Source organism: Rhipicephalus sanguineus, chromosome 6, assembly GCF_013339695.2.
Source record: "Rhipicephalus sanguineus isolate Rsan-2018 chromosome 6, BIME_Rsan_1.4, whole genome shotgun sequence".
Lineage (NCBI taxonomy): Eukaryota > Metazoa > Arthropoda > Arachnida > Ixodida > Ixodidae > Rhipicephalus > Rhipicephalus sanguineus.
The window spans coordinates 135,304,080-135,331,378 of NC_051181.1; the positions used below are offsets into that span (position 1 = coordinate 135,304,080).

A 27,299-nucleotide genomic window follows, 5' to 3' on the forward strand; every position below is an offset into this window, starting at 1 on the left:
GACGCTGCACCAGAAACTTCCGATATTTCTGTTTCATGCACTTGATGACGCCAGCGTCAAGTGGCTGCAGCTGGCTAGCGCAATTGGGGGGCAGAAATACAACTTTCACATTTCTCAAATGCGACATATCTGATGGATGGCATGGCGCATTGTCAAGCAGAAGAAGAATCTTTCTGTTCTTAGCCCCCATTTTGGAGTCCAGCTGCTGCAGATATGTAGAAAACATAGCAGCCGTCATCCAGGCTTTCCGGTTGAACATGTACTGGCACGGCAGCCTTTTCAAATTCTTGAAGAATTGCGGCTTCTCAAACTTGCCAATCACGAGGGCAGGAAGCTTTCCAGAGCCGTCTTCATTAGCGCAAAGCAATACGGTAAGACGCTCTTGGCTTCGCTTACCCCCGTGACAGCTCTCTCCTTTGAATGACAATGTCTGTTCTGGCTGCATATTATAAAATAATCCAGTTTCGTCCGCGTTGAACGCGTTGGACGGCTTGTATTCCCGTATCAATTCCGGCAGCAATGCAGTCCACTTTTCTACAGTGTCAGAGCTGACTGACGCGCTCTCTCCACAGCAGTGGCTGTACACAACTCCACTGCGTTTTTTAAAGCGATCCAACCAGCCATTGGAGGCTTTAAAGTCGTCAATGCCGCAGCGCAATGCAACTGTCTCAGCCTTCTCCTTCAAAATTGCGCCATCCACAGCAATTCCTGAACTGCGGGCCTGACGCAACCACTCAACGAGGGCCTTCTCCATCGCAGCATATTTGCCATCTTTCGTGGCCTTCCTGTTCAGGCCGAACTTTGCCGCATTTAGTAGGATGCTGTCCTCCTTCGCGAGGATCGTTTTCAGCGACGACTCGGAAATGTTCAGGTCGCGGGCAATGCTGGCCTTTGTTGCTCCGTTCCGCTTCTCCGCCTCCTCGATTATGCGAAGCTTTTCTCCGAGCGTCAGCGGTTTTCGGTTCCGCGACATTGCAAGACGCAGCACTCGCAACCGAGAATTCGAAAGCTTCCTCGCACACCAATGTCCGAACACAGAAAATTTTGCACGTGGACACAGCAGCTGCGACGCAGCACAACCAACTGATAAGGCAAACACGTGAAGGAATGGCTGAATGGCAGCACGGCAGTAGGCCTATTCGATTTGCAAGCTTCGACCAATCGCGAGCGGCTAAAACGCCCCAGCCCTCTGGTAGCTAGACAGCGGCGAGTTCCGGTTCCCGCGGCTGTCGCAAACGTTGGCTCAACAATCGCCGTTCAATACGTCCGGTATAACGACACGAAATCTAGTGAAAGTTATCGCATACTAGAAAGCGAGCTCGAAATTATCTGCCATGTTATCTGCTCACAACGGTCACTACAAAACCACCCAAAAGAAGAGAGAGAGAGAAAAAAAAAAGGCGACAACGGAAGTGCGCAGTGCAATGCGACAAAACGAATGCGCTCCGGCTGACTCCGGCCAACGTTGGCTCTGGCTAGCTATGGCCGACCGCGTGTCGAAAAATTGAAGAGGCCCTGTGGTGGCAGCGCGGATACGAACTCGGTTCCTCGGTTTCCCGACTTTTTTCGCCTGGCCGCAGTGTGTTTGCGTGCCAGCCCGCGTCATCGTAGGTCTTTTTTTTTCTCAGCCAGTCCAGCGAAGCGTCGTACGAGGCGGGGCCGGCGTAAACTTGCGTCGTACAATTGAGGTTTTTAATACATTATTCCTATGGGGGTTTTGCCGGGACCAAGCCAATTCGTCGTAAAACGCGGGTCGTCGCAGGGGGGGACGTATAATCGAAGTTCCACTGTATGTATAAAAGACAACGCATTCCGCCGATGATCAGATTAGTCGACGCCTGATGTCTGTGCTCACCACTATCATTGTACAGCGAGTATTGCTTGAACAGTTAAACTCCTTCATAAGAGACACTTGGGTATGAGAGACACCAGTGTGCTTACATTGAAGTAGGCGTTGATCAAAAAACGAGAACATGGTACCCTGCTTACAAGAGAGACCTCACTTAAGACACAAGAACTGCTCCCCAGCGCATGTCTCTTACAAAGAGGTTCAGCTCTACTTTGAGTTTGTCTTTTAGTGGGCACAAGTTAGCCCAATAAAGAGTTTTCACCTGTACCAGCTTGTGTTTTGCATACCTCATCGTCACAACCAAGTGACAATCGGAGTACTGTCGACTCACCTCGCCAGGTACAGGAGACGTGGTGTCCACACTGGGTGCCCCCCGGGGCAGCTGGGTAAAGCAGGAGTTCTCCGAGGGCTGCAGAACATCGGGCGCCGCCACTTCGTCCAGTGCCGGCTCGCGACCATTCTCCGGGGCCTCGGAAATTCCTCTGCACGCAGAATTTGAAATTACTACACATAGTGCTGTAAAGGTAGACTTCCAAAGAGCCCACACCGATTACTGTGCTTGAGAGTGCAAACGGAAACACGTTGAAGTTACCTGTATTTAATGTTTAATGCCTCAGAAGTTCACATCGTCATGTATACAAACTCCCACAGCTCAGGCTCATGTGCGCAGAAGAAACAAAGACAATTTTATAAAAAATGCGTGCCTATTGCGCAAGACTGTGAGTAGACAAGTTACAAGCATCGTCCTACAGACTGTGCAGCAAGACAAGAAATTAGAGAAGGGGACATATGTATCCTATTTTGCCACACAGTTCGTAAAAAGATGCATCTGTACTAGCTTTACCAGGAGCATGTCTGTGAAAAAAGTCCCATGCAGCTAGCAAACAGAACATACTACACTCAAACCTCATTATAACAAAGTCACATCTGCCACGAAAATAACTTTGTTATATCCGAAAATTCGTTATAAACGATTATTTTTAACACTGTAGCTATGACAAGACTATTTTTCATTTATTTCGTCATAACCGATAATTCGTTATATCCGTGTTCGTTATATCGAGGTTTGAGTGTATACTGACATGTTGCTGATTCTCTCTTAGCCTTTTCGAAAAATCTTTTCTCAGGAATGTTTGAAGTCACCTGCAATAATCACGCCTTTCAAAAAAAAAAAAAAAATGATGGTCACATTGTGACAGCGCATGAGAGACAAGATTGATGGTAGTGCTAGTCAGTATGCAGTGAAATGTTAGATAATGTTAGCTTGACATTCACTGCTCAGACCGCACAGTGCTCATGCTGACAGTGGAATGCAAAATGCTGCCCACGCCCCGCCATTCAGAACATTAATCATACTGTTGATGGTGCGTCAACTTTGCCTTGCAGTTTTTGCAGCTAAACACACTCTGCAGTCATGGAGACCCTCAAGCCCACTGCACCGCGACAGTGGTGCCAACAGCGTGAATTAGCCTTGAGCACCTCGTACAGTTGTTATCACATCTAAGACAATTGCCCATGCGTGAAAACAGCAGCAAGTAAGGCTCACTCCAGGGTCATCTTCATCTCGGTTCCCACGATGTGTACAGTCTCTGCTGCGGCAGCCGCTGCGGCCCCCTGGTTGTTGCCCGCAGGAAAACCGCCGGTGGGCGAGGTGACCACCTTCTCGACGTAGGACTCTGGAAACCAGCCTGTCTTGCCCTGCAGCTCTCCCCCAAGCCAACCCGGTTCCCCGTGCTGGTTCTCCTGCACCTGGAACCGGAAACATGACAAGGCATGATACTTAACCATGTTCCAGGATAATTTGCATGATACCAATCAGCAGCGCAACCAGAACAAGAACGGAGCAAAGACAGATGCTATCTGCGTGTACAGTACTAATTTGAACATTTTTCTAAGAAACATGCAGCGGGGAGCAGTTCTTGCCCCTTATACGAGATGTCTCTTATAAGCACGGTACAGTGTTCTCATTTTCTGATTAACACCTATTTGGATGTAGGCACACTGGTGTCTCTTATACCCAATTATCTGTTACATCAGTGCCTCTTATAAAGGGGTTCAACGGTATTATCTTTTCTCTGTCCCCTTTGTGCTTGCATTGCTCAGTGTACCATGGATCATAACCAACTAGCCCATCAATGTGTGTTGCCATTTTCATGCCTTAGTGCCCATTACAACATCACCACAACCCTGAAAAGTATAAATATGATGTAGGCACGAAACAATCCTCAAATTAGTTGTTCCGTCACCCTCGGCACTCTGATAATTCATACTCATGGTACATTCTAAAGCAGCAAGTATTCGACAATTTTTAAGAGCTGACCATATTACACATCACACTGAGGAGTACAGTGACAGTATAGCCACTACAACACCAAAAGGAATGGCCAATATTTTCAAAACGAGGCCACAGGCTTAGGCAGTGATATACTCAAGCATATTACACATCACACTGAGGAGTACAGTGACAGTATAGCCACTACAACACCAAAAGGAATGGCCAATATTTTCAAAACGAGGCCACAGGCTTAGGCAGTGATATACTCAAGCCAGCTCAACTGTTCAACTGCAACATTAGCAACACTAGCAACACTGCTGTGAGATGCCACCCATACTACTCACCATGATAATGTCTCCCGGCATTATGGAAAGCTCATCAGCGTTTCGTGCCTCAAATGCGTATAGTGCTCTGTATTTTACAAGACCAGAGGAAGGCTCAGGTTGAGTGCTTTCACCTGAAACACAAATGTGGGCACAAGACCCCATAAATGACAATCGATGAAATTGATGAGCAAACAAACATTTGGCAGAAACTATCGAAGGATGGCACTCAAGGTAAAGCAATTAGAGGTGTGCACGGGCTCCGGGTAGCCCGAAAGCCCAAGCCCGAGCCGGCCCGCGGGCCGGGCTCGGGCGGGCCGACGTATTTTCACCTCGGGCCCGGGCCGGGCTCGGGCTACTTGTAGTTTTATCGGGCCGGGCTCGAGCGCGGCGCAAAGCCCGACTCAAGCCCGAAATATAGAGAATGAGCGGGAATTGTTTTCCAGCACGCATACAGCACCTTTTCCGCGACCGCGCTTTACTGCTTTTCCTTTCCATTCGCTACTTTAAACAAAAGGGGAGCAGGTAAAGCACTGCCTCTGTTGCACTCCGACAAACAGAGAAGTAACACCACCTGAGCGGCGCTACGAGACTGTTTGCGTTAGATTTAAGGCCAAATCCCTTATGAGTGAAAATGCACGCGACAGCGACCCGACGTAGATCGCCTTCGTGCAAGCTGACGCTTGCATGGGCATTCATGTGACGGCTTTGGCGAGCGAACACCAGTGTTGCTGGCATGAGGCCATCTACTTGTAATTTGTAATCTGTGTAGCAGAGACTGCTCGTCGTGTGTCGTTTGATCATATTTGATATGCTCAATAAAATGCCAAATTACCAGAAAACGATGTTTTGTTTTCGCAGCAAACCTTCAAAAAGCCGGGCCGGGCTGGGCCCGAGATTGTGTTTTCGTAAGTCGGGCCGGGCTGGGCAGGCTCGCAGCCCTTTGCCGTCGGGCTCGGGCGGGCCTTCGACAATGTCAGCGGGCCCGGGCTGGGCTCGGGCTCGGAAATACAGCCCGTGCACAGCTCTAAAAGCAATATCGTGTGTTGGTAGGTGTGCCACAATATGCTTCTTTTAGAAGTTATATTGGCAAGCTCTAGCGGCAAATGTTATGAGACATGTGAATGCAGTGCCTCTAGAATCAGGCCACATGAAGAAACGCATTGAATTCTCCTATGTCATGCTATTACATTGAACTCTGACCAAAAATGATGAAACCTTTGTATAGATGTTTTTTGCACCCATACTTAACGATAGAAATTCTGAGTTCGGCGAATCAAAAGGCGATAGAATAAGAAAAGTGGCAAGAAAAAGCGATTTTACAACACGATTGCAAATTATGGCCTCCACCTAAGAGAGTGCTTCAAATGCTACAACACGTCCTTAATTGCCGAGAGCCTCAGAGAAGATGAAAAATTTTCTAAAATAAATGCGTTAACTTTCACTCGTTGAAAGGGACACTAATTTGAAACAATAAATCAGTTTAGACTGTCAAATTTTACTCTGAAAACTCTAATGTCGTTAATTTCACCGTCACAAGTCTAATCATAGAGGAACAAATCAATGTCAAAGTCATTTTTAAATTTTTGCGCTGAAATCTCCGCGTGAGATGTTACAGATTTCAAAGCGCATTTTTCATATTTTTGCCACACTGGCCCAATTAAATTTCCTGAAAATTGGTATGTAAACTCTCTGACTGCTACAAAGGAGAGTGAACTTCATTTACTGATTACGAACAACGTAGGTCCTAGTGGACACTGCCAAAACCTATGACGTTGCGACGTTTGGTGCGGAGACTTCAAAGTGGTGTCACCACCCGCATTTTTTTTTGCGCGTTTTCTCGCTTGCCAAGCGTCTTCTTGCGGAAAGCGTGGTGATCTTGGTATTGTGAAAGAGTAATTCACTAATATGAGAAAAATCGGTTTCCTTTTTAGTGTCCCTTTAACCAATCACTTTCTCTGCACGCAGCTGGAAATGTGTGAAATGCTTCCAAAGGATTAATAGTGCACAGGACGGCATACCTGGCCACGAATCAGCAGATGCAAAGTCCGAGTTGTCGTTCCAAGTGTCTAACGTTATGGAACTGTTCTTCTGCTTCTTTAGGGCTATAACTTGTTGCTTCTTTTGAGTGAAGTCCCGCATCAGTGCCTCGTTCTGCTGCACGAGGTCTGCTAACCTATCTTTCAACTCCTGTAAAATAAGAGGTAACAGTATTGAATTTTCTTTTACCAAGAAACACCCCTTACGGCAGTCACAAGCTCTTGCTTTCAATGGCCATTGAAATTCGCGGGCCTGATTGGCTCTTTTTGAGTGAGCTTGCAGAAGTGAACCAATGAAGCACGCAGAGTTCAACAATCATTGAATTCAATAGCCCTTGAAAAGTGCACATCTGACTAGAGTACTACAAGTACTCTTACACCATGTCACAATCCCAGGCCACATTTGTAGACTCGATTTTAAAAAATTGAATTGCAACGTCCAGCACAAAATGGCGCAGTTACCATTGCATGGCTTCATACTACACAAACTCCAGACTTAGCGGGTTAAACTGTCTCTCACTTTGTGGCAATCTGAAAAACGCTCGACGCTGCAGAGTTGGTATTTTTAAGTTGCGCTGGAATGGATACAGCTGCACAAGTAGTACCTTAAAACGTTCACCCTCCTCAAAAGCATCATGTGTGATATGTCTGCACACCTTCCCACCCCCGCAAGTCAGAAATGGTGACATACCGACAGGTTTTTGAACAGACGGCTGCACATGGTGTTCAAACTAAACTTTCCCACTCTCGATCGTACCACTTGGATACAAGGGTTCATATCTAGTAAGTCGCTAAATCACGACAACAGTCTATGAGGTTAAGGCAAGGAATGACAAGCAAGACAGACAACAATAATTTCTATGCCACAGAAATATGCTCTGAGGGGGTCCAAGTGTACTTAGAAGTGTATACAGCTCTAGATCTAGGAGAGTTGTTGCTATAAACAGCATTCCTCACCTTCAGCTGAGCATTGTTGTTGTCGACATCTTGTTGCTTGAGCTCCGTTTCCTTCTTGAGGCTGGCTAACGTTGATCTCAACATGTTTAAGCTGATCTCTTTATTCCCACAGCTGTTCATTGCGAGAGAGTAATTAGCTGGAAGTACAGGGAAAAAGAAGTCACTGCATTAAACACTTGTACGTGAAGCGATGTTCCAGGTTAGTGAAAGCTGAAGGACTTTTACTCACTGTTGGCTCCGACTGTTTTCAATCGGCCTTGGTGGCTAAGTTTCTCTTGATTCAAGAGAAGCATTTTGTCGCTGATTTCCTAAGGAAATGATACGGGGACTGTTTTATTAGACGTGCATGTAGCATGCAGCTGCTGCACAAAGAAGCATGGCTCTGCCCATCAAGGCTCTACGTTAAAGACAATTTTGATGGCGTACCAAAATTTGTGCCACTTTAACAAAATGCACTAGTATTCCACGAAACTTCTTACGGGCACACAGGACAATTTCAGCTTTGAAAACCAACATTACAAAGCACCAACAGGAGTAAGTGAATCTCAAACTTGCCTTCAGTTCCAGCCTCGCTTCGTTGAGCTCCCTCATTTTAGTGTCCCTCTCCACCCTCATCTCGTCGATGCAGGCTTTCATCTCTGCAACACCTTTCTTGGTGTCTGCCAGTTTCTGATTGGCCTCGTTAATTTTGTTCTCCTGCAAAACAACGAAGCTACCAAGTTGGCGCAAACTAATCATTGTACACAAATGAAGTCCACACGAAATTAGTTCATTTCTTATCCTTAAAGATGGTCAACAGTGCCCCATAAAAGAGCCAAAGAATAGATTTCACGAGCTTAGAGAACTTTTAGTGAACAGTAGCATAAACCTAAAGATACACTTAGAAATTTGAGACATTACACTGAACTATCAACTGAAATGCAATTTTCGGCAGGGTAAAGTGATATGATAGTTTTCATTCTTTTCTAGTAGTCAACCAGTAACTACAAAACTAACAAAAATGAAGTGGTGAGAGATTACTATCTCTCCAAACTAATTTATTGGTCCTGTTTAATATCCCTTCAATTTCCTCATTTCCCACTGACAGCAGTAGCAGCAGTAGTAGACTTGATTGAGAGTGATAGAAGTTTTAATGGTATAAGTGGGAGAGGCTTAGGCCACGGCTCTCGAAGCTCTTTACTGACCCGGTAGCCGCCACTGCTCATTCTAGCTAGAGTTGAACAATGCAGCTTCCCAGTGGGATAAGCTAACTAGAGAAAAGACTGCCAAGTGGCAGGGGCTACAGATGCCTGAACCTCCTACAAAAGTAGTACCCCACACAATAATATAACAACACATGCCCAGTTTTCAAGGCAAACACTTTAACATATCCCTTTCTGACACACATTGTAACTGACCGACTATAAATGCGTGAAATTTACACAATTTGATGCCAAGGTTCTAGAGACCAAATTTAAACGAAGTGAGAGTGTTAGAATAACTATAGTGTATTTTACAGCAATTATTTGAAATTACAACGAAAATATTTATCTAATTATTGCACATTCAGTCACGCTATGTTTCTTCATAAACCGAATTCAAGGACACACTCAAACTACACACGATAGTTATTTTCTGGCAGCGAGCATGCCTAAAAAGGTAAAAAAAAAGTATCTTCCAATTCCTGCTGAAACGTCCAGCATCCAATGTCTCATTAAACAAAGTACTGCCTTTGCCAAAGTGATTGTGTGTAACAAAGTATTTCAACCAGAAGTGATACAAAGGAAATTTAGGCAACAAGAATGCTTTATTCACCATTAGCTCAGTGTTTGTGATCTCTTCCTTGGCAATACTGCACAGAAACGGCAAAAGTAAGTCACGTCTCCAAATGAGGTCGCCGTGTCGCAAAGGGCCATACCACAGTACTTGGACGTGAAAACATAGTCTGGAGGGATTCTTTTGACAATATTTCCCAATGCTGCATTCTGCACATATTTCTTATAGGCCTGCAATGGTAGTGTGCACTCACCACTTGTTCAATCTGTAGTGCGAGTGCTTTCCTGTGCCCTTTGAGGCGGCTGACGTTCTCCTGCTCCCGCTGCTTCTGGGAGAGCAACTCCTGCATCCGCTGCTTCTCCCACTCTAACTGCCGTTGCCGCTCCATCTCTCGCCGAGCAGCCTGGTCCGAGAAGAGAACGATCGGCAGCAGAGAAGTGTAATTTACATCAGACTGCAACTAAGTCTATCCGTTAGGCAAGGTGGTAATTAGATATGATATCAGATACTAGCGCAGAATCAAATGGGACACAAAAGGGTAGACAATGAACCTACAAGATATTGTAATAGATGTTACAACAGCTACTACAGACTACATCAGACAAAAATGCCCTTTTTCTTTGCATACATACACAGTTATGTTGCATTTATCTAGTTACGACTGGTCTTCAATTTGGCTTGAAGCAATGCAGAGCCTTCTCAGGACTGGTACAAGAGAAAGCCTGCCAAAACTGAACATTCAGCGGCTCCCAAAGCAATTGGGGGACCTACATGACCGGAGTTTCAGCAAATTTCTTCAATAAACTGCCATCACAGAGTTCAGTGTAAAACTTGGTCTGCGAGAAAAGACAAAGCAACGAACCTCTCTTTGTTCCAGTGCTTTCCTTCTCTGTTCCTCCTTCTCCTGTTCAATCTCTCGTTGCCGGGCCAGCTGCTTTTCGAGTTCCAGCTGACGACGCCTCTCTTGTTCTTGCCTGTAAGAGCCAGAGTGGAAATGGAACACAGGAACTGCAGCATTTTCTGCGAGTGAACTGTTCACGACAACAAAAACCTGTGATGCAGCAAGGAGTAAGTGTGGAATAGTTTGTTGAAGCCTGCTACTTTTTGAGTGTGCAAGAACTAGGATGCAGAGAAGCAAATGAAGACACAACTCTAACTGGGACAACACTGTGCCTTTGTATCCTTTCCTGTATGTACTGCAAAAACGCTGTCTTATGTTCAAGTTATTTCATTGAGCTGCCTAAAAACCTTGTGGGATGTTAAATAATAGGAACAACACCGAATAATAAAAAATTAACACATTTTTGCAACAGCTAAAAGTAAAAAGAGGCGCATGAATATAAAGTCATTTAAAGCACTGCACTTGGTAATGAAAAGAGAAACGGTAATTAAAAGTTGGAAATCTACGCAAGGAGGAAGGGTTGATGAAAAAACTTTGTTGACCTATAGTATTGAATAGGCGCAAGGGCAAATATTCGAGCGCTTTGAATATTCGAACGGATATTACAGTATTCGATATTCACTTCAACACGAATTTAAAATTTCCGAAATTCAGAAGTACTATTTGGAACGAATGAATAGATGTATATTTTATCACATGTAACCCCCTGAATAGGTGGTTTCACTGCAACATGGGCCTGCTATGCCGTGAAACCACACTTCAATGTTAAATGCACATTTTACCTACACTTGGATTATTTTTTTAAAAGTTTATAAGCATGTTAAAGGAACTTATATGCACTAAGTGTAGAAAATTTTAACCCGGAACATATTTTACCGGTTATAACTTGCACCCTACTACTATTCAATGTTGCTTCCACTACACTTCGAACCAAAACAGTGACTTTCAGACAAGCCTAGTTCTATTTCTTAAAAATATTGTGCAAGTAAGTTTAGTCATGACAAATATGCTAATTTTTCTTTATAATATGTGATATATACAATACAAACTATTAAATTCGAAATTATTCAACCAAGTCATCATTTTCTTTGAACCTCAAATTTCCTATTCGCCCATCCCTAGTAGTGAAATTTGGCAGGCAGACTCAAAATTGCTATAAGTAGAAAAATATGCAGTTTCATTATGATGCCTTGCGTAGTTTTCAAATTACACTATGTTATCTAACAGGTGCTAACTTGCAAGCAGTGGTGGCCTACCGTATGCGCTCTCTCTTTTCCTGCTCCTCACGTTCCTTGCGTTCCCTCTCCTGCTGCTCCTTACGCTGGCTCTCGAGCAGCGCTTGTCGCCGCTTTTCCAGCTCCGCCTGGCCCTTTTCGAAGTTGGCTCGCCGCTTGTCCTCAAAGGTGGCCATGTTCTTGTCGTCAAGAGTCACCTCACCTGGCAGTGCACCCAGCAACTCCGGCACGGGGCCTGAAGTCAAGTAAAAAGTCACCTTGCCCTGTCAGGAAAATGGGGGCAAGCGAAGCTTGATGGTGTACGTGCCTGACGTACTACTTTTTCTTTCTTTCTCTCGACTGCATTGCGCAATGCTCCATCCTAACTACTGCCTTCCTCCATGCCGGGATTGGACCTTCATCCATGTGCTCAGCAGCGCAACACTTCAGTTGCTACGGGCAATAACAATGGCCATGTGTTCATATCCAGGCAACAATGAAATGTGGCAATATGAAATGACAAGTCACCTTGATAAAAGATCAGAATAACATATCAGAAACGGCTGATCGCAAACAAGCCCATGATTGAGTGCGTGTCAATTACTGGAAAATGGTGCATAGAAATATGCATGTGACCAGCACACCTTCAAGGGCCGCATATCTGTACGCTCGCTGGCACTGCCATTTTTCGTGTACACCACCGCCACTGAAATTTGCAAGTTATAAAAGCTTCAATTAATAATTCAGAATGAAATCGTGGGGTGTAACTGCCAAGACCCACTCATGGCTTAGGCGGGATGTCGTAGTTTGGGGGGATGGGGAGAGTTCGATGTAATTTCAACCTCCCGAGGTTCTCTAAAGTGGACCAAAATCAAAGCACCCGCACCTGTGGACTGGACGCTGTCTGACCGCTTGCGTCGGTATGACGGCGGTATCAGGTCCAGAGGAAGCTTGGCTGGCAATGCGTCCCCTGCTTTCACGCAGTCCACGAGGTGCATCGCAAGAACAAACTCCTCGCATGTTAGTCTCCCGTCAGAGTCGATGTCTGACAGGTTCCTGCGTAGACAACAAAAGTGAAGGGCCAGGTTTATGTAGCGTGGCAACAGCATTGCAAAGTGGTGATTTCGAGCATGTAAGTAAATCAGTGGCAATAAAAGACATATTAAGGGGGGACATGGGTCTTGAAAAATTATTTTAAATCCTTTATCGACTGAGATGAAACTTGCCGAGTTAATGTATACTACAGTAAAAGCTCGTTAATTCGGATTTCTAGGGACCGGAAAAAATGTCCGAATTAACCGAATGTCCGAATTATCGAATGGTCAAAATAAACACAATAAATGCAGGAGTTTTTTCAACATACCTTTACTTAACAAAAAAATCGCGGATGCTTGTCTGTTTTCGAGCAGATATTCGCGCGGACACAATTTTTCTGAGCCCTTCCAGGTGCTCAGCAGCTCGCATGCTGTCTGCAGTGTTCGCAGATGTTTCACCCGTCTTCCACGCTTTTCGGTTGGCGCGGTAATCCACGGGAAGATTGTTGATGTTCTTAAGGGGGGACGCGGCTTTCGTATCGCGAAAAATGGCAAAAAAATCGATTTTTTGAAAATCACATTTTCAGTTTCTGTAGCCCTTTTTATATCCGATTCCAAAATATCTTCACCGAAAACCGCGTAGAAGTGCTATAAAAAAATTGTTGCGCCTGCCGAGGTGGCGAAAATTATTGGGGAAATCGCAAAAAAACACTGATTTTCAAAAAATCATAGCTCCGCAACGACGCCACCGGGCGCCGATATCTTGGGCTCATCGGAAAGCGCATTTCTCCGTCTTCAAATTCCCCGCCGCAGCTGGCTCCTCCCTTTGAAAACAAGCGCACAAAAAGCAAATGTTCGAAGGTCGTTTCGAGCCCTCCGATTGGCCGCGTCCGCCATGTTGCCCCAGCGCGCCTCGCCATTGGTCCGATGCTCGCTTCGGGAGATCGTCGTCTGCAGTTCGTGCGTCTCGAGCTCACGGCTGTCGAAAGAAGTCGCGCTACTTCGTTGCGTGTTCGCAATCGCTCTGTGTTCACGGCTCGACGATAACTTTGAACAAGAACTACGTTTTAGTTTGGAGCTACTAGCGGAAGCTCGGTGGGATTACGATGGCGCGCCGCACTCGTAGCGAACATCGCAAACGCGCGTCTCGGACCGACTTTCTAGCGTTGACTCGTCGGATCCGTGGTTGGAGGTTCTGCTTATGCGCACTTCGGACGTCGTGACGAAGATGATCGCAGGACGACTATTTGTACTCGCGACCACGCATTACGTACTTTGAAACATCGGGCACCGCGGCCGGCGCGTCTACTGCTCGGAGTCGTCACTAGGCCTAACTCCGCTCACGGCGTCGGCACGCGAGACGAACCTCGAACTTTGCGGGCAAGAGCAACGCGTTAGCGGATTCGCGGCAGTGTGCTTCTTCGCAAGGAACGAAGCGCTTCCCCCGCCGGCTTCTCGGTACAGCGGATGGTCATTTTACGCATCGGCAGCGGACCCCACGGCCAAGCTCGTCGCGCAGCGGGCACGCGTCGGCGTCCCGAAATGCGAGGCCAAACACGTTGCGCGCCTATTTTTCGTCGCCGCACCTAGGCATATTGCGCATCGTCACCGAATGCCGCCACCCAGCACATCGCGTGCCGACTTCCCGGACTATGCGGCCGAGCACTTAGAGGTGAAATAAGCACTGTTGATGCAATTTAGGCGCGCTTGGAGCCGTGCGTGGTATCGCCGTAAGCGCTCATGAATCATCTGAAAAAATAAAAGCCTCGCAGAAGACCGTGTCCGCGACCGGGTGAATGATGAAGCGCATCGCAGGCGAGGTTTACAAATTAGCTTGACGAGTGAAACAGGGAGATGAATTCATATCTGCCCAGTTCGCGTCTTGAATAAACTGCTAAGGAATTCCTATTCCACCAATGTCTTGGCCATAACTGCATGTTATTTAGGAGGAAGTGATAGGTTGCCATGATGAGAGCCGCTTTTACTATCCTATAAAAATGATTCAATGATCAATTGCAATCAAGACTGTTAATTATGTTAATGAGAGCATGAATACAAGAAAGCTGGCAAATCATCATAGTACATGACCTACTTGAATTACAATATCTTGTTTTTTGTCATGTCTATTACACCACTTCATAACTTCATTTAAAATTCATGCTACATGTTCTTTGTATATCAGAAAAGGATTTTACGAAAAAAGAAAGAAAACAAAGGCACAACCGATGAAAGGCCACATGTGCAGGAGGTCCAACCTTATAAAACACCTTAAAGATCACAATCTTCTTGTGTTTAGAGAAGCAAGGCACCTCAAACTAAAGACAGGGCACTCAAGAAAGTGCACATTACGAAGGACTCAAAAGATTACGACCCCAGTGCCTTTTGATGAAGTAATATCGTGGTACAACTTTAAAAAGCCGTTTTCTCAAAACGACTTTTCTTGCTTCCTGCTTCGCTTGTTCCGCTGATTTCTCACTGACCGCTGGGTCTATTTCAGTTCCGTTTTTTGTTCTATATTCCTTGAAGCACAGTTCAGGGCGTGACATTCTTGCTTTTTCAGTATGGCATTTTGATAATTAGCTATTTGACGAGTTGCACAAAGCCTTGATGCCTGTTGCGCAGTCACCTCATGAAAAATGAAAACTAAAAAAAATTTTGTTGCAAATAAAAAAATCTAAGAATGTCACGCCCGCAATCAGACATCTTGGAATGCATAGCACTTTGAACGAGTTTCCTCTCGCATTTTTTAAGCGAGTCAGACTCGGAACAAGAGCAGAAGGTGAAATATATTGTAAATCAAAAAGCTGTAAAGATATATTTATGAAATTTCTACAGTAGCATTAAAACAACATTTCAAATAAGTGTGCCAATTTTCATCAAAATCCATGAAGAAATAAGAAAGTTGGTACCGAAAGCCACGTCCCCCCTTAAAGCAGCGTGACTTTTGAGCCTTTCCGATAACGAGAAGCGGCAAGCACCCTGTTCCCGTCACGTTGGCGGCTAAAAGTACGGTTACTCGTTCCTTGCTTCTTTTGCCGCCGATACAAGGATCCCCTTTCATTACTTCTTGTCGGGAGAGCCCATTATTCAGAGCACGCAAAATTTCTACTTTGGTGAAGTCCTTGGCCTCGTATTTGGGCCGCTTCGCCGGCGTTGCCATCGGCGGAGAGTGCAGTCACACGAGAAGTCAGCACAAAAGCACCAGCAACGATCAAGCTAAAGGAGCCGTACTGAATTGTTCCTCGATAAAACGGTGATCAACGATGCAGCACACCAACGGGAACAAAGCAACAAAATGGCACCGCCAAACCCACACGTGAAGAAAAGCCGTTCAACCAGTCTCAAGTCAAGCCAAGTCGATAATTGATGTCCGTGGCGATGCTGCGTTTGAGCTTCATTTTTGTTCCGAATTGTTCTTTTTTCGTTTTCGAGCCTCGCCAGCGGCCCGAAAGCCGCCGAATTATCCAATTTGCGGTCAAATCTGTCCGAAATAACGAGCGCCCAGTCTCATAGAGTGACGAGTATATTTTGCAGGGACCAGATGACGTGTCTGAATTAACCGATTTTCCGAATTAACGAGAGTCGAATTAACGAGCTTTTACTGTATTTGTGTGGGCAAGCATGTCAAGCTGAATCACAAATGTTCAATGCAGCGTAACTTTTGTACAAATGGGTTTAGAACTTACGTTCTTGTTTTCTTGCATACAGTTCTGATTCCAGATTATTCTGATATGCAGATTTACTTTGTAACTGTCTCAGTCTAGGCAAACGATAGCTCCCGAAACGGCACATGGAATGAATGATATTTAAGAACAACACATTGTACTAGAAAAACAATTGCATATTTGAAATCAGCACACATATTTACATAAACTAGGCAAGTTTCACCTAAACTGATAAAGAGTTCAAAGACAAAAATTTTCAAGCACAGTGTCCTCCTAAATGATGTTCACTCTCAACTGTCAAATAATCTTACTTCTTTTCTTTGTGTTCAGCCACAAGTGGATCTGGAGAGAATCTACACAGGCTGAGATATCGAAGCCTGCTACAATCTATGATGCAAATTTATTATTTTAATTTCAATTTCTAGCTCCACAACACACTCACTGTCCCCCGTGCAGCTTTACTTTTTAACGCGACAGTGTTAAAAAGCTCGTTTTCTTCCTCTTTACACCTTGCATGTACAAGAAAGAAATTGGAATGTGCATCATCCCTCGAATACTGCATTGGAAAACCTTCGAACAGTTCTTTTTTTTTTTTGTCGCACATCGTATAACCAAACAACTCACCAAATCTGGGCAAGAACAGGCTGAGGCAAGGCTGATTGGAGTAGAATGGTGCGAGCTTGGCCGCCACCTAGAAAACCACTACGGCTTCGGTCATGCGAGTTGAAAAGCTGGGTGTATTTGAGTTTTGAAGGCTGAGGCACAGCCCACTCTGTCAGTACAGGCGGCGTGGAGGCAGCGGGTGGTGGAAAGGCAGGCGCTGGTGGCTTGGGTGGAATGCCGACACTGCAAGGAACCACACAGAAAAAGACTTGATAGTGCTCCACAGACCGTCACTGTTCTTGGCACGCGACTTCAGTTCTTCACGTAATGTGCAGTGCTGAAAATGTGACGAGAAGCAAACCAGAAAGCGGGAATGAGGGAGGAGGGCCTTGTCATGTGAACATGCTATGCTCAAGAAAGAGGCATTTCATACTCCAGTAAAAGCTCCTTAATTTGGATTTCACGGGATCGAAAAAAGTGTCCGAATTAATTAAGCGAATTCCAAATTATTGAAAGTATCAAGATAACAATCAAATGTCTGTTACGCCAATACACTTTAATTTTCTTGATGAATACGTAAATTCTGTACTTACTTTGCACAAGAGCGGTCTAAAAGCCGTAATTTTCACCACTCATGGACATGTTCCCAATGTGACTGCGGTTCAAGAGCTCCCTGTCAAAACTAACCAGAAACGTGCTAACCCAAAATATAGTTACCCTTGTTACCATACAGTTTGCGCTGATGACGATAATGATGCAGACTGCACCATCTTGGTTCGGCTGTCCGCAAACGACGTTTTCGCTGCTTTGCGTCGCACACTTGCAGCGATTCGCGCTCGACACGCTCCGATCGACCGGACTAACGAGAGTAATAATAATAATAATAATATCTGGGGTTTAACGTCCCAAAACCACCATATGATTATGAGAGACGCCGTAGTGGAGGGCTCCGGAAATTTTGACCACCTGGGGTTCTTTAACGTGCACCTAAATCTAAGTACACGGGCCTCAAACATTTTCGCCTCCGAACTAACGAGAGTTTGATGCCACTGAACAATACATATGCTTGCCGGGACCAGATAAAGCGTCCGAATAATCCAATTTAACTGTAGTTAGTTTTGTTGTAGGTAGGTGGTGCGAACATCAGAAGACCTAACATGCTGTTAGTGAGCCACTGCATACGTGTTTTAAAACAAGAGGCCGATGGGGAGTCTAGCAATTGGTACAATCGAATGCAGCAAGCAAGTTCTTGGACAATGAATTTAAAACTTTTCTGCAAATGTCAGCAAAAATTGCCGAAAATAGGATACACTCAAACCTCGATATCACGAAGTAAATAAAGAATAGTCTTGTCATAAATACAGTGCTACAAATAAACGTTTATAACGAATTATCGGATATAATTAAGTTATTTTCGTGGCAGATGTGACTTCGTTATAATGAGGTTTGAGTGTACAATGTTGTTGAAGCGCGTTTTAACAGTTCTGGTGACCAATGCTAAACATTCAGAGACATTCTGGTTCAGAGAGACTGATGCAGTGCTGCACAGTAACATTTTCTTGAGCGAGTTGGTACTTGCTAAATGTTGTGATTTGTAGTGCAAAACTCGATAAGAAAAGAGTCTTTCTGTTCGAGTTTCATGCTACGAGTCATGTCGTTCAACGAATGCAATGCTGTTATGACGACAGAAGAACCCACCCTGGAAGAATGCCCAGCGGTGATGGATGGGGGGTGCCGGCCAGGGTTGGAGGAGAGGGCGCCATGGGAAAGGCAGGACCTGGGACAGGAGCCACCGGGTTGACTAGAGGTTGAGCCACAGGTGAACCCACGGACTCTGCAAACAGAAAGGGCCGGGATTCAAGAATGGGCCACCAGTCTGTGCAATTCTAATGCGGTTAGCATTCTAATGCAATTTAGCAGGGGGCACAGTACACTCTCACATGAACAGGGGCGTAGCCTAAGGGGGGGGGGGGGGGGTTGGGGGGGTTCAAACCCCCCCGAAATTTTTCAGTTTTGCTTGCGTATATATACACACGCACATACAAACGCAAGCACGAACATACATAAAGTATGGTTGAACCCCCGCCGAAAAAAATTTCTGGCTACGCCCTTGCACATAAACAGTAATCACCACACACCGACATTCTTGTGGATGACACCTTTGACGCGGATTTGCAATTGCTGGAAACTAGACCTGCAACTTGTATTCACTGTTCTGCTGAGCTATCGTGGCAGGTAAGGCAAACTAGATGCCCAGTGTTTCGACAGATACTTCAGCACTCCCACAGAGTGATGCTCAGCTGAGGCCTTGTATATTGGCTGTGCCTCGGGTTTGGCTGAATGTCAATGCGCTAAGCTACTAATGGTCTCAAACCTGTATGTAGTAGTTTAAGCCCATAAGACAAGTTCAAGCTCTGCTTTGCGGCTAAAATCCCTTTGGGCTAACAACAAGCAAACCGAAATTCCAGCAGCTACTGCATTGAACTAGATCGGCGCTACCTTACAAGAGTGCCAAGAACTACAGGGGGAGGAGCATGGCTTGAATGTGCGCACCGAGTGGGGGCCCAAAGGCAGCGGCAAAGTTTGCAGTGGGGAATGTCGTCGGCGACCGTAGAGTAGCCGGTAGAGTTGCTGGCAGTTCGATGCCTTTCAGCTTCATCTGAATGAGGTGCAGGGCCACAGCAAACTCGTGCTGGTTTATCCTGCCATCTGCATCCATGTCCGCTAAGGACCTGTACAAGAGAGCAACAAACTCAAAATGCAGTTCACCAATGGATTCGCACAAGATGGCTTGTTTTCTCGCAGATAAGAGGAAGGGCAACTTTAAGATGTGCTAGTGATGCTACCAAGATTCTTTTGATATGTTAGAGCTCGTGACAATATGCTTCTCTTCTGCACTGGATCCACTGTGATTACATACATTATGAACACACATCAGCAGTTCTAAGCATTAAGTCCTATAAAGTGCTCTGGGTAGGAGGTTATACTATTAGCACACAACACAACTGTAAACTCGCTCAAAGCGTGTTGTAAATGAAATATGTATTGCACCAAATCCAAAGCTAAGACACAAAGCAAACGAACCCCCGTATGTGAGAGGTGGCTGATTTAGAGATGAAGGGCAATACACCATAAATACTTAGTACCATAGTATCTATCTGCTATTTATTGAACACATTAAGAAGAGATGTTCTTCAGCAAGATGTTTATCAATCCCAAGACTGTATTAAGAACGGAACATGGTGCAAAGCTTTAGGCAGATATTGATTCAAACCATGGTTGAATGTTGTCATTATAATTCGTATTCCAGTACTTCATTTTTAAACAGCAGCCTACTTACCATACTTTGGCAAGAACTGCAGGTGGTAAGCCCGACTGGAGGAACAACTTCTTGGCTTGTTCACCTATAGTGGAGAGTGAAGTGAGTTGACAACATCCATATCGTACTCTAGCATCATCAAATTCTGAAGGCCACTGACTATATTGTTTCACATTTTATACCTAGCAGGCAGGACTTAATACTAAGGCAAGTAAAGCATCCTCACTGCTGGAATCTACGACTCGCCAAAATTTTTAGCCATGTGTGAAAGAAAGGTACAGATGTGCACAGTGTAATTTGATGTAACCTTGTCTCACATGCTTTGTAAGTGATGTATTCATTGCAAGAACGGCAAGGCATATCTGAAGCAATTTAGCAGTGAACGAAAGGAGTGACACATTCTAGCAACCAGCAGCCACCTTGCACCACTAGTGCTTGCACCCAAAACGGCATTTCATGTCAGAATTGTAACGGTGTCAAAATAACATACGTTTTCACATAATCTTACATCTACAAGTTCAAGTTGTCACACAAAAAGCAATAATTCCAGAAAAAACATCATATATCAAGAGCATCTGTGCTGTGAAACACGTAAATGAGACGTATGAACACACTTCTTGTGTAGCTTGCTGTGCGCTAGCTGCTAACTAGAAAATGAAGCAGAGATATAAGATGCATCAAGTTGTCAGTATGTACCAGCATTCTGACTGTATTGCCAAGGTTTAATGCACACAGAGATGACAACTCAACAAATTCGGCATCAGACGTTTAAGATTCTGCTTTTGATATGGGTCACCTGTTATAAATCCTCCCGTAGGCTGCATCTGACGAAACTGGGCGTCGAACTTCGCCCGAGATTCGGGCGGAATCACCCAGGGGTCGAAGCCTGCCATTGCGTCGCTGATGCAGTCAGCTCAACAAGGCAAAGGTCACATCCTGGAAGCAATAGTACGTACGTTTACTGCAATTGAATGCAGCGCACAACTATAAAAAAACACTGCAGGTTCCATTCTTCAGCCCACATGCTATTACAACAGTGCCACGCCTAAGGCTCCACCCTAAGGCACCCCTAAATTACTTATAAATTATACAACCAGTAAGATGACAAACATAACAGATTATTCGAGGAAAATGATTTAGGTGATCAACATAGATGAAGAAGTGGCTTATCATGAGCTAATGTTTTGATCCTGACACAGATGGCTTCTTGTCGAAGTGCGGCCTAGAAACATTCCTCGTTAGACAGCTGCTGATTAACCAGTGAAAAGGCAATGCCTTAAAACAAATTTGCTGTACTATAATGTATCAAACTCAAGTATTACCCAAACATTGCTTCTGTCATGCCCCACCAAATATTTTGCGAAACACACAGCATTATCTTTATAACTAGGGAGTGATAAAGAAGCAGTGGCAGTGCAGTGCCAAAGTGTGGCTCACACTTAAAGGCCTTTGCGCTTCACGCACCAATTTTCTTCAAGGTCACTACAGTCGCTCTCCTCTCTCAACGCTTCCTGCTCTTTTTATGCTTCATTTTTCTTTTTGGAACTTAGTTGCGGATCGCTGAAGCACTTCGTTTTTTCGTCCGTGTGAAACGCTACTTTAAGCAGGATCCAATATTGATATAAGGCGATCTGACGTTTCTAACCCAGAGTAAACACGAACTTCGCTATTACGCAATCACACACTAGGATCCACTTTCTTGCCCAAGCACAGAACCAGTCTCTTATTCATCTACAACACAACAATTCACAGCTAGCATAAGCAAACAGGAAAAGGGGTCACATCGATGAAATTGAGCGACGTCGGCGCACAGCGCGAACGTCAGACTATGAGGTGAACTAAATAATGTGCGTCACCTGGTCGCACCTTCCGCAAGCTACACACGTAGTTTACCGCGTTATTATAACTAGAACTTGCGTTACAAATGTTTACTTGGCGATTCGATGAGAACAGCTGCCGACTCTCAAACTCTCATAGCTACATCTGCCGGAAAAACTGACACGCATGGAGACTACGCGTCGTGAGTACGGATGCATCAGCGAAGCCGGCAAAATCGATCGTATTGAGAGACGCTCGTTTCTATCAGGGCATGGCAACTCACGCTTTCGATGACCTCATGCCCGATAGCTGTGAATCATGCGGGCAGTAGTGCAGTTATAGCTTCGTCGAAACCTTGCACGAAAACGCCCATATTTCGCGTGTGGTTTGTCGATCAGTCGGAACTAGGCTTAAGTTTGGTGGGATGCAAATGATGTTTGCGGGTCCCGAGCATTGCTTCGCGGCGAAAAGGCTCTGCTTACCGGGCCGAGTGGTGCCCTCCGTCAAAGCCACATCGCCCGGAGGCCAGGTAAACGTCCTCGCTGTAGACACATTTATCTGTGCTGTTATGAATGGATAAATTCTCACGTAACGCCGTCAAAAACACCGCCCATCAACTGATCCAGCCGGCGCCTCCACCAAATGGGTTTCGCAAATGCTGCCAGAATTCAATTTAGGACGTCTTATCGCTTCGAATTCACGTAGAAAAATTTTGTCACGCAAAAATATGGTTCAGGTAACGTGATGGCTTGACTGATACGAAACCAATGCGGCTTGTGCCGCCTGCGGCTATTTCGTCGAGAAGTCGCTTTCGGTTTTTATTTTACCGCGTCCGTTGCGGCGGCGGAGCAGCGGAGGCGGCGAGGTACGGCGGGAAATATTGCAATTGTCTTTATAATCTGAGAAGCTTTAAATTACGCGGATGATTTCCAAGAGAACAGGTTCTCCAAATAAAACATATGCGTGCCTGGCGTCTTCGTTTTACTGCCGTTACACAGAGAAATTGGGAAAAGGTGAATAGACAGCTAGAGAAGAAAAAAGAAGAGTAGGCAAAATAACAAAGAGACAGTTAGCAGCAGTTATTGAAGCGACAACAAGTGCCTTTTCCTATTTTTGACTGGTCATTTTCTCTCCGCATTTAGGATTTTATGCTCACGTTTATTGCAGAATCCTTAGTGGTGTAGTAATGGTCCTTTATCAATTGAACACCAATTAATTCCGCAGTGGTAGTGCAAAAGTTTATTCGTCGATCCTTGTGGTACAGTGAACTAGAATCTAGAACACTGTATACTTTTGCTACAGTGAACTAGAATCTATAACACTGTATACTTGTGCTACAGTGAACTAGAATCTATAACACTGTATACTTGTGCACTTCGCTCACGGCATGGCTGTAGCGAAGCCTTTAATGAGTAATGGGTTGCGCTTTCTATAGCCTGCTAGTGGGTGGTCCTCTTTGGCTCTTCGCGCTCGCGCTCTGAGTCCGTCTTTTTGCCTTGACTGTCGCCATTGCAGATCGTCGCCGACTACCGTCCAATAAACGCCTCAACAAATTGGTGGAGAGTGCTGTGCTCCTATTCGATGCCCCTGGAGCTGAGATCCCGTACCCTACCAACTACCATGCCTCAAGACGCTGCTCAGCAAACGTCTCCTTCCACAACGACCGCATGCCCCGGTGTCCCCCGCATACGCGACCCTCCTATCTTCACCGGCGCGGATGGGACCGATGTTGAGGACTGGCTTGCGATGTACGAGCGTGTGAGCGTACCAAACAAATGGGACGAGGCAGGCAAACTCAGCAACCTGGTTTTCTACCTCGCGGGTGTGGCGGGCCTGTGGTACAACCACCACACCACCGAGTTCCCCACGTGGTCTGCTTTCAAGACCGCCATCATCGATGTGTTTGGCCGCCCTGCAGTTCGTAAACTGCAAGCCGAACAACGGTTACGTGAACGAGCTCAGCAGACCGGTGAGTCTTTTACGAGCTACATAGAAGACGTCCTGGACTTGTGCAAGAAGGCTGACGCGGCCATGCCCGAGTCTGATAAGATCCGCCACGTTCTGAAAGGCATCGACGACGATGCCTTCACTATGCTGCTCGCCAAGAACCCTCGTACTGTGGCCGAGGTGATCACGCTCTGCCAAAGCTACGAGGAGCTGCGCCGGCAGCGGCTGATGACGCGTCGACCTCCATCCCGCGACGCCGATCTCGCTGGCTTGTCGGCCACGTCGGACCACTCCGTCTTACTCGCTGAGATCAAGTCCTTCGTGCGCGAGGAAATTGCCCGCCAGTTTTCTCTACTGGCCTTCGCTCACCCGCAGCACGTTGAACAGCCGTCGACCACACTGCTGCCTCCCCTACGCCGGGCAATCGAGCAAGAAATCGCGGAGGTCATGCCGGAATACCACCAGCCCCCTCCGGCGCCTGCGCCGCTCAGTTACGCGCAAGTTGTCGCCAGGCCGCCTCCAGCGCTCCCTGTGGTGCCCCCGCTAACTACGCCGGAGCCGTCGCCAGGCCTCAGGCCTTCGAAGCGAGTGTGCCGGCTGCGTACGCCGACGTCATCCATACGCCCCGATTGCAGACCACCATGCAGTCATATCAGCCGCCGCCCCGTCCCTCGCGTCCTGCGACGTGGATGGGACCTAGCCCGGCAAGCCGATGGCGCACTGCCGACAACCGCCCAATCTGCTTTGCGTGCGGTTGCGCCGGTCACGTCGCCCGCTATTGCAGCCGCATGCAGCCGCCTCGAGTCGGATCAACCGTCACCAACCAGTCCAGCCGCCTGTATTACGACCCGCCGCCGCCGCCTATGTCACCGACGTCACGCCCAGCTTCGTCTACCCGCCGTTCACCGTCCCCACGACGCCGATCACTGTCGCCGATGCGGCCTCGTCCGGTCGCACGAGACCAGGAAAACTAGTCGTCGCAGTCCAAGAGGCAAGGGCTGCGACGCTATCGAACTGCCAAAGCCCTCAGCGAAGCCCATCGAACGTAGTAGACGTGTTTGTAGATGGTGTGCGCACATCGGCCCTTGTAGACACTGGAGCTGCCGTATCCGTTATGGACGCTAAATTTAGCCGACTACTACGAAAAGTAACGACGCAACTTTCCGGGCTCTCCCTCCGTACAGCCAGCGCCCAAAGTATTCACCCGACAGCGGTGTGCACAGCCCGTGTCATGATTCAGGACGCTCTGTACGCCGTCGAATTCATCATAATTTGTTCATGCTCTCACGACGTCATCCTGGGATGGGATTTTCTCGCACGCCACGACGCCGTAATTCGGTGCGCACCAGCCGAAATAGAGCTCTCACCATTCCCAGATTTGACGCCGGCGGACAGCCTACCGGCTGCGACCAAGGTACTCGTCAAAGACGACACCACACTTCCTGCAAACTCGTCAACGGCTGTGTCAGTGTATTGCACCGGTCTCGCTGACACCGTTGCACTCCTTTCTCCATCTGGCCGCGTTTTCACTAGGAAAGGCTTGCTGGTGCCATTTGCGACCGTGCAAGTCACTCAGGGCGACACCGATATTTTTGTTACGAACCCATCCCCGTACATTGTTACGTTGGTGCGAGGGGAATGTCTCGGCAGAGCGGAAGCCCTCGAAGACGCACAAGTTATGGACGCATCGGGTGACACGCACTGCGCCAGCTCCCGTCCGCTCAATGCTGTTTCCACCACTGATTCGTCAATCGCTGATGTATTTGGTTCTTCGATTGCTGACAACCTTACATCGGTCCAGCGTTCCCAGCTTCTATGCCTGTTGGAAGAATTTCGTTCTTCGTTCGATGTCGCGCAAACTTCTCTCGGCCGCACGTCTGCTGTCACGCATCACATCGACACTGGCACCCAACCACCACTGCGGCAACGTCCATATCGCGTATCGCCAGCAGAGCGTCGTGTAATTAACGAGCAAGTCGAAGACATGCTTCGCCGCGATGTTATTCGACCCTCCAACAGCCCGTGGGCTTCTCCTGTCGTTCTCGTTGCGAAGAAGGACGGCTCTGTGCGGTTCTGTGTGGACTACCGACGACTCAATAAGATCACCCGTAAGGACGTTTATCCCCTACCTCGAATAGACGACGCCATCGACAGCCTGCAAGGAGCAGAATTTTTTTCATCGCTCGATTTGCGCTCAGGGTACTGGCAAGTCCCCATGGCTGATGACGCTCGACCGAAGACAGCGTTTGTCACACCCGACGGCTTGTACGAATTTAACGTCATGCCGTTTGGGCTGTGCAATGCGCCCGCGACCTTTGAGCGCATGATGGATACCGTTCTGCGCAACTTGAAGTGGCACACGTGTCTGTGCTACCTCGACGATGTCGTCGTTTTCGCCCCGGACTTCTCGACGCATCTTCTACGCCTGCGGCATGTTTTGACGCGTTTGAGCGAGGCCGGGCTACAACTGAATCTAAAGAAGTGCCGATTTGCAGCACGGCAGCTGACGATACTAGGATACGTCGTGTCCAAGGACGGAATTCTCCCTGATCCAGCCAAGCTTCGGGCCGTGACAGAGTTCCCCAAACCTACATCCGTCAAGGAACTGCGCAGTTTCGTAGGATTATGCTCCTACTTTCGGCGCTTTATCCGAAACTTCGCGACTATCATATCGCCGCTGACGAAGCTCCTTGGAGGTAACGGACCCCTAAGTTCGTGGTCGTCCGAGTGTGACGACGCGTTCGCAAAGCTCCGTCGTCTGTTGACGTCTCCTCCCATACTACGCCACTACGATCCTACGGCCCCAACGGAGGTACACACGGATGCCAGCGGTGTAGGCCTCGGCGCTGTCCTTGCGCAGCGCAAACCAGGGTTCCCCGAGTATGTCGTGGCATACGCAAGCCGTACACTTACCAGAGCCGAGAGCAATTACACGGTCACAGAAAAAGAGTGCCTGGCGATAATCTGGGCCCTTACAAAGTTTCGACCTTATTTGTATGGTCGCCCATTTGATGTCGTCACCGACCATCATGCACTGTGCTGGCTGTCGTCCCTGAAGGATCCCTCAGGCCGTCTCGCCCGCTGGGCACTTCGCCTGCAAGACTACGACATCCGAGTGCTGTACCGCAACGGACGCCAGCATGCTGACGCCGACGCCCTCTCGCGCTCTCCCTGCCTGACGACAATGCCCCCTGCTCAGTATCGCACATAGCTGTTGCTTCAATCGACGTTCACACCATCGCTACCGAACAGCGCAAGGATAAATGGATCACCTCGCTGATCGACTTGCTCACTGATCCGTCCGCAACACACATCCACTCGCGCGTTGCGTCGTCAAGCCCACCATTTCGCCATTCGCGACGCCCTACTGCACCGACGCAATTACGACGCCGACGGCCGCCAGTGGCTACTAGTGATACCCCGCAGTCTGCGTTCTGAAATATGCGAGGCCTTCCACTCTGACCCGCAATGCGCGCACTCTGGGGTATCCAAAACTTACCAGCGCATTCGACAACGGTACTTCTGGCGAGGGATGTACCGCTACGTGCAGAAGTTCGTTCGCTCCTGCCTCGATTGCCAACGCCGAAAACCTGCAACGCA

At 47.0% G+C, this 27,299-nt stretch overlaps 1 protein-coding gene across 2 annotated transcripts in view; it reads right to left on the bottom strand.

Moving 5' to 3' along the window:
• LOC119396497 (intersectin-1) overlaps positions 1-22,472 on the bottom strand; it is an 88,696-nt gene extending 66,224 nt beyond the window's left edge. For both annotated transcript variants that reach the window (XM_049417123.1, XM_049417122.1), the window contains exons 1-17: positions 22,235-22,472; positions 20,731-20,870; positions 19,956-20,019; positions 19,169-19,347; positions 18,314-18,449; positions 16,637-16,858; positions 12,200-12,369; positions 11,356-11,569; positions 10,061-10,172; positions 9,452-9,601; positions 7,999-8,139; positions 7,673-7,751; positions 7,444-7,580; positions 6,469-6,637; positions 4,469-4,581; positions 3,396-3,598; positions 2,181-2,331 (exon numbers count right to left, since the gene is read on the bottom strand). In XM_049417123.1, coding sequence (XP_049273080.1) covers positions 2,181-2,331; positions 3,396-3,598; positions 4,469-4,581; positions 6,469-6,637; positions 7,444-7,580; positions 7,673-7,751; positions 7,999-8,139; positions 9,452-9,601; positions 10,061-10,172; positions 11,356-11,569; positions 12,200-12,369; positions 16,637-16,858; positions 18,314-18,449; positions 19,169-19,347; positions 19,956-20,019; positions 20,731-20,827 — 2,337 coding nt within the window. In that variant the 5' untranslated portion in view covers positions 20,828-20,870; positions 22,235-22,472. The remainder of the gene's footprint in view (positions 1-2,180; positions 2,332-3,395; positions 3,599-4,468; positions 4,582-6,468; positions 6,638-7,443; positions 7,581-7,672; positions 7,752-7,998; positions 8,140-9,451; positions 9,602-10,060; positions 10,173-11,355; positions 11,570-12,199; positions 12,370-16,636; positions 16,859-18,313; positions 18,450-19,168; positions 19,348-19,955; positions 20,020-20,730; positions 20,871-22,234) is intronic.
• Positions 22,473-27,299: the final 4,827 nt, after the last annotated feature.